This window comes from Lupinus angustifolius, chromosome LG16 (assembly GCF_001865875.1).
Source record: "Lupinus angustifolius cultivar Tanjil chromosome LG16, LupAngTanjil_v1.0, whole genome shotgun sequence".
In the NCBI taxonomy this organism is placed as follows: Eukaryota; Viridiplantae; Streptophyta; class Magnoliopsida; order Fabales; family Fabaceae; genus Lupinus; species Lupinus angustifolius.
In genome coordinates, this window is record NC_032024.1 from 9172488 (window position 1) to 9185871 (window position 13384).

Genomic DNA, 13384 nt, shown 5'->3' on the forward strand with positions numbered 1-13384 from the left:
TTTTCACTTGGATCAGGAGTATTCTCTTGGGCGTCAAAGAAGCAATCAATCATTGCACAATCAACAGCAGAAGCTGAGTACGTAGCAGCTGCAGAGACGACTAACCAAGCTATATGGCTTAGACGAATACTCAATGATATGGGAGATCAAGAGATGGAGCCTATGACAATCTATTGTGACAACAAATCGGCGATAGCGATAGCAAAGAATCCAGTCCATCACAACAGGACAAAACATATCGCAATTAAATATCATGTTGTCAGAGAAGCAAGTGAGAATAAAGAAATAAAGCTCGAGTATTGCAAGACCGAAGATCAAATTGCTGACATATTCACTAAGGCATTACCAAGGCCAAAGTTCGAGGAGGAGTGATAAAATATTGATGCACACTTTCTAGAAGCTTCCACACTTGTGTAGAAACAAGTAGTGATGATTGTATCATAATATCTAGAATTATCCTAAGCTTCTAGTATATTCTATTATAGGCATTTAGTATTATAATTAAAGAAGTATCTAGAAATCTTGAGAAAAATGTATACTAGATACTTATGGAACCATCTAGAAATTCATAAGTGTTGTAGAAAGCCTATAAATAGGCACTCACCCTTCATTTGTAAGACATCCAAATAAGAAGCAAATTATTCTAAGTTGTGTAGCTCCAAAGCTTCTCCACTTCTATTTTCACTACTATAACTTTCATTTCTAAAATACTATGCAATTGATCCAATGCTTGGTTTCTATTCCTCCATGCCCTTCTAATTAAGCATTTATTATTCTTTAAATCAGATTCATTTTGTTTTCAATGGTAATTAACTCTAATTTTCTCTAGTGCTTAGTAACTTGTACTTTAGCATACAAGTTACCACATTAGCAATTACTGTTTAATGGTACACTTTCTACACCTGCCATGCCTAGAAGCTAGAATTTTCATTCATGAGAAGTTAATTAGACTGCAATTACTATATTTAGTATTTCAGATGCCTTGTATATCATCCTTTGATTAAGTTATGACGTGCTTTCATCCATTACTGTTAAAATTTTCATATATTCTTTCACATACATTTAGACTTTAGATGTAGTGCATAAAGAATATTTTGAGAACCAGCAGAAGATTATCTATTTCCTCCTTTGTAGTTTATAAACACCATCTACCAACATGAAGTTGGTTTATTAGTGGTGTATGACCTCATTAGATCATTATGTATTATAGTAGGTCAAATGTTCAATCTTTAGAACAACACTTGTTGTAAGGGGTATCTACACATCCTGAAAGGGGCTAATTCCTTATAATAAGGTGAGGGGATACTGTTGGTTATGCTAAAAAATATTCTTAACCACCATCTAAAATTCAACCATTTATATTCTCACATACAGTTTGAAGCATATTACAGAATGTATATTCTAGTATAAATACACTTCCAGTGTGAATGTGTACTAACCACCATTACATGATCAGGATTACGATCACCAGCTCGAGATTACAGTATTCCAGGGGAAGGTGCAAGTAAAATATTTACAACAATTGCTGCAACTGCAAGTCTTGTTTTCGCATTTAATACTAGCATGATCCCTGAGATACAGGTACACAAAGAAGCTTACTATTTTTTTAGAAATTCTCATAAAGTGACATTCAAAGCGAGAAAATTAAATAAGAGTGTTCTAAACTATAATTTAATCTAAAGTTACATGTGTACTAATTTAGATTGTTAATAGTGGATAATCGGATATAGTATTGCTTATTAAGCCCACTTAGAATCTTCTTCACACATTTTTATATATGAAGGTTATGTGAGTTTCATGTAAGATAAAGTTGATGTCAGATATGTAAGTCTGTAATAAAACCATTTTCTTGGCTTTATGAAAGTCTAATATTGTAGGCAAAAAAATATGGTTTTGGGTGGTGACAATAAATTGGGTGATTGAAAGTTTCTCTATAAATAGAAAACCCTCATGATCAAAATTCACAAAATAATATTAAAATTTGTTAACGAGATTCGGCCAATTGTGCCTACATCCCCGGGAGCGTTGAGCGGATACCAAGATATTATTAAAGAATAAGGATTACAAACCCTAACACACCCATGGATCCACCTGCCCATGGGGTGTTTCTATTAGGTGCTTATATCTGGTGCACATTATAACAAGGGCTCTGAGTCCAATATATAACATTGGTTACTCTACTCCATTCTAATACTAGACAATGTGGGACTAATACAATAATAACATATTTCAAGCATTCCCAACACAGACTATCAACCACGTTATCCCTAGGATAAACCAACGTTTTCCCTCAATACTATTACCAGTGTCAGTTCTTGAAATTCACACAATTTGACTGCATGTGTCAATTCTTAGTGCCACGAAAAGAAAGGAGAAATTTGCCAGAAATGTGTCGGCGAAAAATATAAGGGAGAAATAAAAAGTTGAATGAAAGCACATTCAACTTGGGACAAGAAAATATGAAAGGAGAAGACTTCTATTTATTTTTTTCAAGTTTCTCATCTCTCCAATGTGGGACTTGGGAGTTATTTATTTTTTAAAACTCTTCTATGTGGGACTTGCGAGTTCTTTAGATTTCACACTCAAAAATTCTCACTAATGACTTTCAACAAACCAAGTTCCAACAATCCCCCACTTGAAATTAAAAAACGATTTCAGAGAATTTTTGTGGTCTTAATAAGATTGTGCATAAACAAATGTGTCATGCGACTTGAACCTTTACATAGTGAGTAAGGTCCAGATTTTACTAGAGTGACTGTTGTCTTGAACTCTATCTCCGACATCAAACCACACACAACCTTTTCAAATGTGTATTCTGTAAAGTTTGTGCGTTAAAGGTCATGCACGTCTATCCAGTATAGTGAACGCTCTAGAAATTTATGCCTCTAAATTTCATAGGAAGTGACTCTCACTTCCATATTCACATAGGTGAGTCTATCAAGAGTACTCCTATAGCCTAGGTACTCCACTCCAATTGGAGTATAGATCTCATTAAGAGTTTAACTCATCCTTATTTATGCTGCAGGAATCATGCTTCTCATAATTTTATAGCATGTTCATTCTCATATCACTTCACAACTTGTTATTACTCATTGAACCTATTTCTTGGGATCTCCAGTCAGTTTGGTCAGGTTACCATCATAAGTGATCCTCGTTCTAAGGGCAATAGTCTCATACTCTTAGAAGTATTATGATCTTTCTCTCTAGCTAGTCCTTTCGTCAAAGGATCTGCTAAGTTATTCTGAGTACGTACATGATCCACTCTAACAACTCATATGGAGAGAAACTTTCTAATGCTGATATGCTTACGACGTATTTGTTATTTCTTACCGTTATAAAAGCGGTTCTCAATTTTTGCAATAGTCATGATACTATCACAACGGATCAACACAACTGGTATCGGTTTTTCCCATAGAGGAATCTTTGTAAGCAAGCTTCTCAACCAACTTGCTTCTTCACTAGCTGTTGCTAGTGCTATCATCTTCGCTTTCATAGTGGATTGAGCCAAAATAGTCTATTTCTTGTTAGACTCTAGATAATCTATCTAATTATTTATGGCTTCTTGCCACAAATCAACATCCAAAGAAGTCAAAGCTTCTTGGAGAGTTGATGGATTCTCCTCCAATATATAGACCATATAATGAGGTCTATACTCTTTAGCAGTTGTTGTTCTCTTACTTCTTCTAGGTTCTATTTTAAACCTTTCATTTTTATTGTTATCTCTAATCACAGGTATGTGACTAGTTGAAGTGTTCCCACTATTCCTCAATTTAAAAATGAATTTTTCATTGAACTCAACATCATTAGTCTTAATGATCATTTTTGTGTTAAGGTCATAAAACCTCTATGCATTCCTGTTTACAACATACTCAATGAATACACATTCATAGACTCTACTTACGAGTTTAACTCTCTAGGGGCATAACTTCATAAACGATTTCATGAGCGATTCTTATATCTCATTGGACTAAGACTCTACTGATTTATCATTGGTCATTTGATACTTGAGGTAGCAGCTAACATCATACTTTTTTAGTCTGAGCTTCCTCACTATCATATTTCTTTTCAAGTGCATACCAAATTAATATGGCAGACTTGTATAAGCTGTAATCATAGAGATCATGTGACAACTCATTCAGAATGAAGTTTTTACACATGTAATCACGTTTATTCCAGAGAGCTATATCAATAGATAGTTTATCCATTTCCTTTTTTCAGAACGTGCGCAACTTTTCTCATAGTGTGGAAAAATTTCATTTTATGTTGTTACCATTTGAAATTTGTCTCATCAAAGTTATTTTGTCTAGTAATATTATCTATGAATGTCATTGTAGTAGAAACATCTTAAAATTGTTGGTATTGTAGCTTACAACAATTCTAAATGATACGAAATAATACTTACTAGGTGAGTCACAACCTGATCGCTCTCTTTAAGACGTTTCGTGGACTGCCCAAAATGTGCAAGCAAACTATCAACCACACCGTCCAAGGATAAAATAACTCAGATCTCTGTTATCAGATTCTTACTACATTGTAAGAACTGATCTCGAATTCACCAACCATAATATGGCTACTAGTGTCATTTCTCGAAATATCCACAATATGACTACTAGTGCCAATTCTCAAAATACCCATACCCACAATATGACTACTAGTGTCAATTCTCGAAATTCCCACAATTTGGCTGTATGTGTCAATTCTTAGTGCCATAGAAAAAAAACAGGAAAAGTTTGCCGAAAATGCATCGGCAGAAAATATGAGGGAGAAAAAAAAGTTGAATAAAAATGCATTCAACTTGGGGCAAGAAAATATGAAGGGAGATGCTTCTATTTATAGCATGAGATTTTTTTAAGTTCCTCATCTCTCCGATGTGGGACTTAAGAGTTATTTTTTTCAAAACTCTTCTATGTGGGACTTGAGAGTTTTTTAGATTTCACACCCAAAAGTTCTCACTAATAATTTTCAACAAAACCAAGTTCCAACATCTTCTTAATGTTTCTCATATTTTATATGGAGAGATATATTCTCTTATTTCAAGAGAGGATGTGATTTTTTTGTCCTTGTATTTAGAGAGGTTGTAATATTTTCTCACTTAGAGAAAACCTTTTATCCTTGCATGTGGTTGTTTCCCTCATCATCATTTTGAGAGAGTTTTACACGTTAAATATTGTGTGTTAATTCCTATTTTCTCAACTCTATTTTATTTGTGTGGTGTTGTTTCCATAACTATGTTACTCAACAGTTGACACTCAGCGACCATGAGGTTACGTTCATATACTGGATACAGCCTCTCCACTTATGAGATAAACCTGTGTATATCTACCATCACCATATCTCACTAAGTGAGAATCTCATATACTAGGTCGCCTTTTTTTAATTTAGGTTGATACATGAATAATATTTTTTTCTTCTTATATTAGATTATGGAAATAGATTTTTATTTGGTTGTATAACTTGCAGGCAACAATTAGGGAACCAGTTGTGAAGAACATGATGAAAGCACTATGTTTTCAGTTCACTATTGGTGCTATACCATTTTTTGTGGTTGTCTTTGTAGGATACTGGGCATATGGATCTTCCACGGGAACCTATTTGTTGAATAATGTTAATGGACCTGTCTGGGTGAAAGGCTTAGCCAATATTGGAGCATTTTTTCAAGGAGTCATTACATTGCATGTATTTCCAACTAAACTATATTTTTTGCCACTCTTAAGCCTTTGTTTTGTTGATAAGAAAGGGGAGGATCGAAAGAGAAGATTGGAAAGATTAAGGAAAAATTAATTTTCAACCGTTTGGTTGCATATTGGAAAGGGAAGAAAAACTTTGGGTTTCATTTTTCAGTGAGGTCACCATTGCAATTACTGCAATTGCAAAGTTATGATACAAATTGTGGTCATTAAGTTGTGATGTATTTTATGATTAAAGCAATATTTTTAAACTTTATACAGTCCAATGTAGTATGATGCGCTGAAATATGGTCACATGAGGGCCAATGTGACATCGTCATTATAATTTGGTGTCACACCATAATTATAATGTCACATTACAATTATGGTGAAATGCGGTTAATATAACTACAACATTGTGACAACATCAGGTGATCTGATCCACAATTTGTGTCATTGTATACGTTTTTTGTTTACATACTGACCTTGGCAGAAAACTGATGGGAAAGGGTTACCACGTTTAGTCGTCTCTAACTACTTCACGCTATGCATGGTTTGGATAAATAGAGAAGGAAGGAAGGAAGTGGAGGTGAATAAAAGAGTGACCAAAAAGAATCTTTTTTTACACTTGAATTTAATATAGGGAAGGAAATGACTATTTTTTATGATAACTCTTCATATTTAAAAAAAATTGGGTTTTGTGTTGACAACGTTCATACGTGTCATTAATTCCCTATAATTCAGAAAAAATAAACTAATGCATATGATGTCGATTTCAATAATAAATATATTTTTTCTTCACTATATTTCTATTTTCTACCGGGCAACTAAAAGTCATTATATTTTCTAGATTTTTTATCAATCATTTTTTCCTCAACTTTTCTTTTGTAAACTCAATACAATATTAAAAAATATTTATCCTATTAATCATAGTTAAGCTATGGTTAAATTCCTCATAATTCAATCCATTCAATAGTTTTATACAATTTATTCTCTCCTTTAGTTCTCTTTTATGCAAACACCAAAAAATATCATCCCATTTTTTACTATGTTTCTTTCATTTCTCATATCTTCTACTTATTTTCTTCTATTTTCTTTCCCAAACTAAATACACCATAAATATTCAACTTAAATTGTTTCATTGTCCTAATATATATCCCCTCTTTGCTTCAATCAGATATTTGCTAGTCCTATCTATGAGTATGTGGATACTGTGTATGGGATCAAAGGAAGCTCACTGAAAACCAAGAACTTATCATTTCGAATTTTGGTGAGAGGTGGCTACTTGATTTTCAATACATTTGTGGCAGCACTACTTCCATTCCTTGGAGATTTCATTAGCCTCACTGGTGCTGCAAGCATATTGCCCCTTACATTTATTCTTGCAAACCATATGTACCTTGTGGCAAAGGAGAATAAGCTTACATCTATAGAAAAGCTATGGCATTGGTTCAACATTGTTTTCTTTAGCATAGTATCCCTTGCAGCAACAATTGCAGCTATATGGCTTATTGTTGATCACTCCAGAACATACCATGTTTTTGCTGATATGTGACCCAAGTACATCTATTCTAGCCTAATTGTTCGATTTTGGAAGGAAAAGAATGAAAAGAAAAGATTTAGGAACAATGAAATATATTTGAGATAGAGTTGTTAAACTTTCCTTTTCCTCCCCTAGTAGGAGGCATGTGCCCCAACAAGTTTTACATGTATACTATGTATTATTAACTTTTGTATATAAAATAGGCTAAAAAATTTAAAACAATGTCTTCTAACTTCTCTTGTTTAAGATTATTATACTCCAAAGTGTGAGTTGAATAAATTTCAATCCTTTTTCACTCTTTGCTTTTAGTGTTACCTTTGACTACCACTCACAACTATAATGGATTAATGGTTAAAAGAACTTCCTCTACTATGAATATCATCTTGAATTGAATGTGAAAAAAATCATATGATAGATTAATGATTAATATTTTTCGATTACCTATATAGAGAAGATATTTTTGAAAGCAGCATGAAAGTCCATGTTGGGTGTTTCTCTATTTTGAAATTTTGTTGTTGTAGTACAACCTACAAAGTTACTACATTTGTTCCCTAAGTGTATATAGGAACAATAAATTTGTTCCTATTTATTTGTTTCCTTAGGAAACAAAGTCAACATTGATTATTAATTATATAACTCTTACCATACTTAGTTAATAAGGGTGATAATAAATGAAAAGGATAATTTTAATATTATACTAAAGTAGTAAAATCAGATAAATTTAATATAATTACACATTAATTAGATTTATTAAATTGTGCTCTATAATCTTAAAAGACATTCATATGGAAAGAAGTAGTATTATCATAGAAAATCTTTATATGATTTACATTTTGTAAAGAGTAAATACAGCTTATATACACATTAATATTTAATATTTTATATAAACAAGAATATATATTATATTTTTAATTAGATGTATATGTATGTATGTATCCCCTTTACTTAAAATTTCTTTCACTGTTGTTGTCAGCTCCCATGTGCCGAACCTTATAAGCAGGTTGCTATTTCAGCAGTAACAATATACTAGTACTAGTCCACACCAAAATTGGACCAAATCCATATAAATATTCTTCAATTTCATTGCACAAATACTCAAAGTTCCCAGATGCGATTCTTTTCCATGATTTGTGGTTACATTTTTATAATAATGTTGGGTTTTTGTTTTCACTTGTTTAATTTAATCAAACAATTTGTGTGGAGAGAATATCAAATGCCCATGATAATACTTTTTCTGTAATAAAGTGTAGGGACACAGTAATAGTGTCTGTTCAATATTTTTTTGAAGAATTAGGATTTTTGTATTTTAGAGAGTAAACAAAAAAAGTCGGGAAGCAATCTCTTATAAATAATTGAGATTATTATGGTGAAAATTCTTCTTGATGACATCTTCTTTAAAATCTGTGTATTATTGGTCTAATTTTTTTACACATTACCATCTATTATCACTTGATTGTTAATAACCATTAATATGAATGATAATATAAAAAAAACATTTATATAGTGGTTTGAGAAAATATTTTTGGGTGGTTCTTTTCCATACATGCAAATCTTGGAAGACACACTGCGATATTCATTGCATACTTTATATAGGTACTTTATTATACTTGCATCATGGAGAACCTTTTATAATTTTCATCAAGTAATGGCGGGTTGACTAATGACTAAATAGTGCAAATTGATAATTCCACTATTATAAATTATAATTTACCAAAAAAGTTACAAAAAAGCAGTTATATTATCATTATCAATAAAGTATACAACCGCACCTTTCTCAATTTTAACTCCTCATCCTACCCTTTACACTTTTCTTGTAACAAACTTCATTTTCATATCATAATTGTTTTTGCAACACCATTATTAATCAATTCATTCGTTAATGTTAAAAAAAGTGAGGGAAAAAAGTCAACAATAGTTCAGGGAAATTAGGAAGGTGATGATATACATTTTCCTATATTTTCTCTAGTTCTATAAATTTTTAAACTCGAACGCAATTTTAGATTTACCCAATTATATATATTATATATTTTCCATCTTTTTCGAGAAATTCTTTTCGATATTATTTTATGAATTATTTGCATAAATTGGAAAATTTGAAAATCGATTACATATAAAATAATATAGATATTATGTTAGTGACTCATTTAAATAAAAATGTGCTAAATGTATGGCAAGAGCAATTAAAAATGGTGTTAAATAAATGAAGTTACACCAATAGATATCTTGTTGCAACCAACTAAATACAATACATGTTTTGAGCCAAATAAAAGTTATTACTCTCTATAAACAATTGAATAAGCATATATAACAAAAGTAAGAGGAATAATGTTGGATAAGACTAGTACTTAGTCTTCCTTACATATATTAGAATTAGAGTTGAGAGAAAAGAATGAGAGAGAAGTTGAAGAGAAAGAAAAAATTTCTCTTATTTTGTTGCTAAGAGAGAAAGAGAGGAGATAATAAAAGTTGCATGAGATCCATCATAAATTTTTTTTCTTCTAGCTTGATGAGAAAGTATGGAAAGAATGATGGTTTTGTATGAAATATCATAAATGTCATTTAATAAGAGAAATTTTTTTGTAATATTTAATATAAGAGAATGTGATATTTTATTGTATTCATATAAGAAAATATGATATTTTATTTGGTATACGAGAAGATTTTAAGTGATGAATTATCATTTAAAATTATGATATTTTATTTGGTATAAGAAAATATCATTTTCTTAAAATCAAAACATGATATGTTATTATATAGATAAAAATGTTTTTATTATGATGTGTTTTTTAATTTTTATATGATAATTGTAATTATGTGAAAGTGAAGGTATAATTGTTATTTTAAAAATCCTTACTTTCAATTTCTTATATGATGTGAGGAGAAGAAAAGGGTGGTTGAAGAAAAAATGGAAACTCGCCATGTTCTTTTATCTTTGTTAATATCAACCAACCAAATGATGAAGTATTTTTCTATGTATAACCACATAAAGTATTAACCCAATTTAGAATTTATTTACTTACAAGTAAGTTTAAAAAATTTACTTCACATACTAGTCATCAATTTTAGAGAAATATGATTTAAATTTACTTACTAATTTAAATCATTGAATTTCCTAAAATTTATCACTAAGATTTAGAGTAAATAGATCATTTCCCTTCTAAATATTGATATATACTAATTTTTAAGCTAGCATAAATTTATAGGAAGAGATCTAATTACTAAACTTACCCATCATCCTAAGTATCAATTCTAGAAATATCTAATGATTTATAACTAATTAAAACTATTAAATTTTTTTAAAATTGATGATGTTTAAAAAAAATTACTCAACCGAATAATCGATCTAAATAATTTAATGGAGGATGACTTAAAAAGGAAGCATATTGAATGAGCAGGTGGAAAATGATAGTACTGACCCCACCTCTTCCTATATTCGCGTTTACCGATATAAATAAACCTCTTCTCCTGTTACTCCTTTAAATGCTCTTTTCTTCTCTCTTTCACATTCCATTGCACAGGAAGCAGCACATCACATCACAACACACATTTCTCCTCTCATCATCCTCCTCAAACAAAACAAAAAAACCAAAACCTCTCTCCTCAATTCAACACCGACACAGACCTTAACTTCTAAAATAAAAAAGTTTTTTTTTTCTTTTGTTTCTGCACAGTTAACCCCAATGCCCAGATCTCTCTTAACCCAAACAACCCTTTTAAACAATTAACCCAAAACTTCAATCTTTTTCCAAATCACAGAGCTCAAAAGACCAAATTGAAGAAAACCCAGTTCCCAAAATGAACGATTCAACCCGTTTCTTCACGATCGGGTTAATAGCAGCATGGTACTCCTCAAACATTGGAGTACTCTTATTAAACAAGTATCTTCTTAGCAACTACGGGTTCAAGTACCCAATTTTTCTCACCATGTGCCACATGACAGCGTGTTCTCTATTTAGCTACGTTGCAATAGCGTGGCTAAAGTTGGTGCCAATGCAAACCATTCGATCGAGGGTTCAGTTTTTCAAGATCTCAGCTCTTAGTCTTATTTTCTGTGTCTCTGTAGTGTTTGGGAATGTGTCGCTTCGGTATCTTCCTGTGTCGTTTAATCAAGCTGTTGGTGCTACTACGCCTTTCTTCACTGCCGTTTTTGCTTATCTTATGACGTTTAAGAAGGAGGCTTGGGTTACTTATCTTACGCTTGTTCCTGTTGTTACTGGTGTTGTCATTGCCAGCGGGGTAAGTAACTTTCATCACTTACTTATTTTTGTTTATTGAATTATCCATATATTTGCAAATTATATTAAAATTACACAAATCCGAATATACAAACCACCCTATTTATATAAATATTTGACATTTTTTGGTTAATTATACATGTTACTTGAATTAGTCATGCAAGAAATAAGTGTGATAAAAAATATGATGAGTGTAATTAAATTAAATAAAATATGATATATTATGGGAAAATTTAAATAATATAAGAGTCAATATGTTTTCATTATTTTTGTTTGTTATAAAATGCAATGATAATTCTAAGCATTGTTTAAATAACTCATACTATATTGTAACATACTACAATAATGAAAAATTATTGTCTCGTATACTTTTTGGATTTGTGTCTATAATATATCATATTTTATTTAACTTAAGTATACTTATTACATATTTTTATTTAAAATATTACATTTATCTCTTCTATAATGTAGTGAATATATAATACTATATATATAAATTAGGGGTTTGTATAAGTGTAGAAAATTGAATAAAATATGTATAATTTCACTAACAATAAATGATGTGAGGGTACTTTACTCTTGTTTTAATTCAGTTGTGTTTTTTTGATTCAGTTTAATTGGTTGATGAAATTTATCTTTTGTTTGGTGTGGTGGACCATGTGAATGGCAAAGTATAGATAATGGTTTTGGCTAAAATGTTTGGAAGATGAATCCTTTCAACAATATGGCAGTTTTAGAAAGGACGAAGCTAATTTATCTTTGGCTACTTATCAATTTTTTTTACATTTGCCTGTTGTTGTTCTAAAATAAAAGCATTACATATAGCAATTTATTAATTTTAACTTTAGTCCATAGTGATTGCGATTATTGTAATTGCGTCCATTGCGATGAGAATAATGTGATTGCATTGCATCTCGATATGGTCGTACTATTATGATTCATTATCACTGCAATCGCAGGAAATGCTGTTGCAGAAATCAAACAACCATATTATTGTGGTCGCATTGGGCGATGCGGTCCACAATTTGATTCACTAAATAACTCTTAAGAATTGCCTGCGTTGAAAAGATCCCCGGTATGGATTAAAACTCAGACATTCAACTCCTTGAAGTTCGAAAGTCAAGAACTGTGCAGATTAGTGTACATTTAATCACGTGTATGTGTAAAAATACCTCTAGGGAGTCAATGGGTATGGTTTGGTATGCAAGGAGTCAAGTTGTTCAATTCTTAACCAAAATTGACTTGTAGTAACAATTTTTCTTGTGTTTAATATGTCTTACTATTCTTCTATTTGATAATAGGGTGAACCAAGTTTCCATCTATTTGGATTCATAATATGTATTGCGGCTACAGCTGCAAGGGCTCTAAAAACAGTGCTACAAGGAATTTTGCTATCTTCTGAAGGGTAAGGAACTCCAGAATCCAGATTAATTCATTAGTCATGAATTTATCTCTGTACTTTGTCTGGTTTTCAAGTGACAGTTTCAAATGGGTACTAACATTTTATTCATGCATCTCAGAGAGAAATTGAATTCTATGAACCTTCTCCTTTACATGGCTCCAATGGCTGTGGTTTTCCTTCTTCCTGCCACACTTATAATGGAAGAAAATGTGGTTGGTATCACAGTGGCTCTTGCAAGAGATGATGTTAAGATAATTTGGTATCTCCTATTTAATTCAGCACTAGCATATTTTGTCAACCTCACCAATTTTTTGGTCACAAAACATACCAGTGCTCTTACCCTTCAGGTAAGTCCCAATTATACAAATTGGCTTATGTCCTTTTTCTAAATTTAAATTTTCACATAAGTTGCAAGTTGAGATATCATAATTTGGTGGTTGTCATACATTAATGATGAGTGGTCAAGTTGTTTCTATCAGTTTGTGCTATCAATTATGCAAGATGACTTATTAACCATGATCAGAATTTCTCCTTGGCA

At 31.4% G+C, this 13384-nt stretch overlaps 2 protein-coding genes across 2 annotated transcripts in view; both read left to right on the forward strand.

Moving 5' to 3' along the window:
* Positions 1-7221, forward strand: part of LOC109329294 (proline transporter 3-like) — a 12069-nt gene extending 4848 nt beyond the window's left edge. Inside the window, exons 5-8 of the mRNA XM_019562972.1 lie at positions 1457-1581; positions 5461-5676; positions 6160-6255; positions 6844-7221. Of these exons, the coding sequence (XP_019418517.1) occupies positions 1457-1581; positions 5461-5676; positions 6160-6255; positions 6844-7221 (815 nt within the window). The remainder of the gene's footprint in view (positions 1-1456; positions 1582-5460; positions 5677-6159; positions 6256-6843) is intronic.
* The window catches only part of LOC109330105 (probable sugar phosphate/phosphate translocator At3g11320), a 3234-nt gene continuing 854 nt past the window's right edge, over positions 11005-13384 (forward strand). The window contains exons 1-3 of the mRNA XM_019564135.1: positions 11005-11445; positions 12746-12849; positions 12965-13193. Of these exons, the coding sequence (XP_019419680.1) occupies positions 11005-11445; positions 12746-12849; positions 12965-13193 (774 nt within the window). The remainder of the gene's footprint in view (positions 11446-12745; positions 12850-12964; positions 13194-13384) is intronic.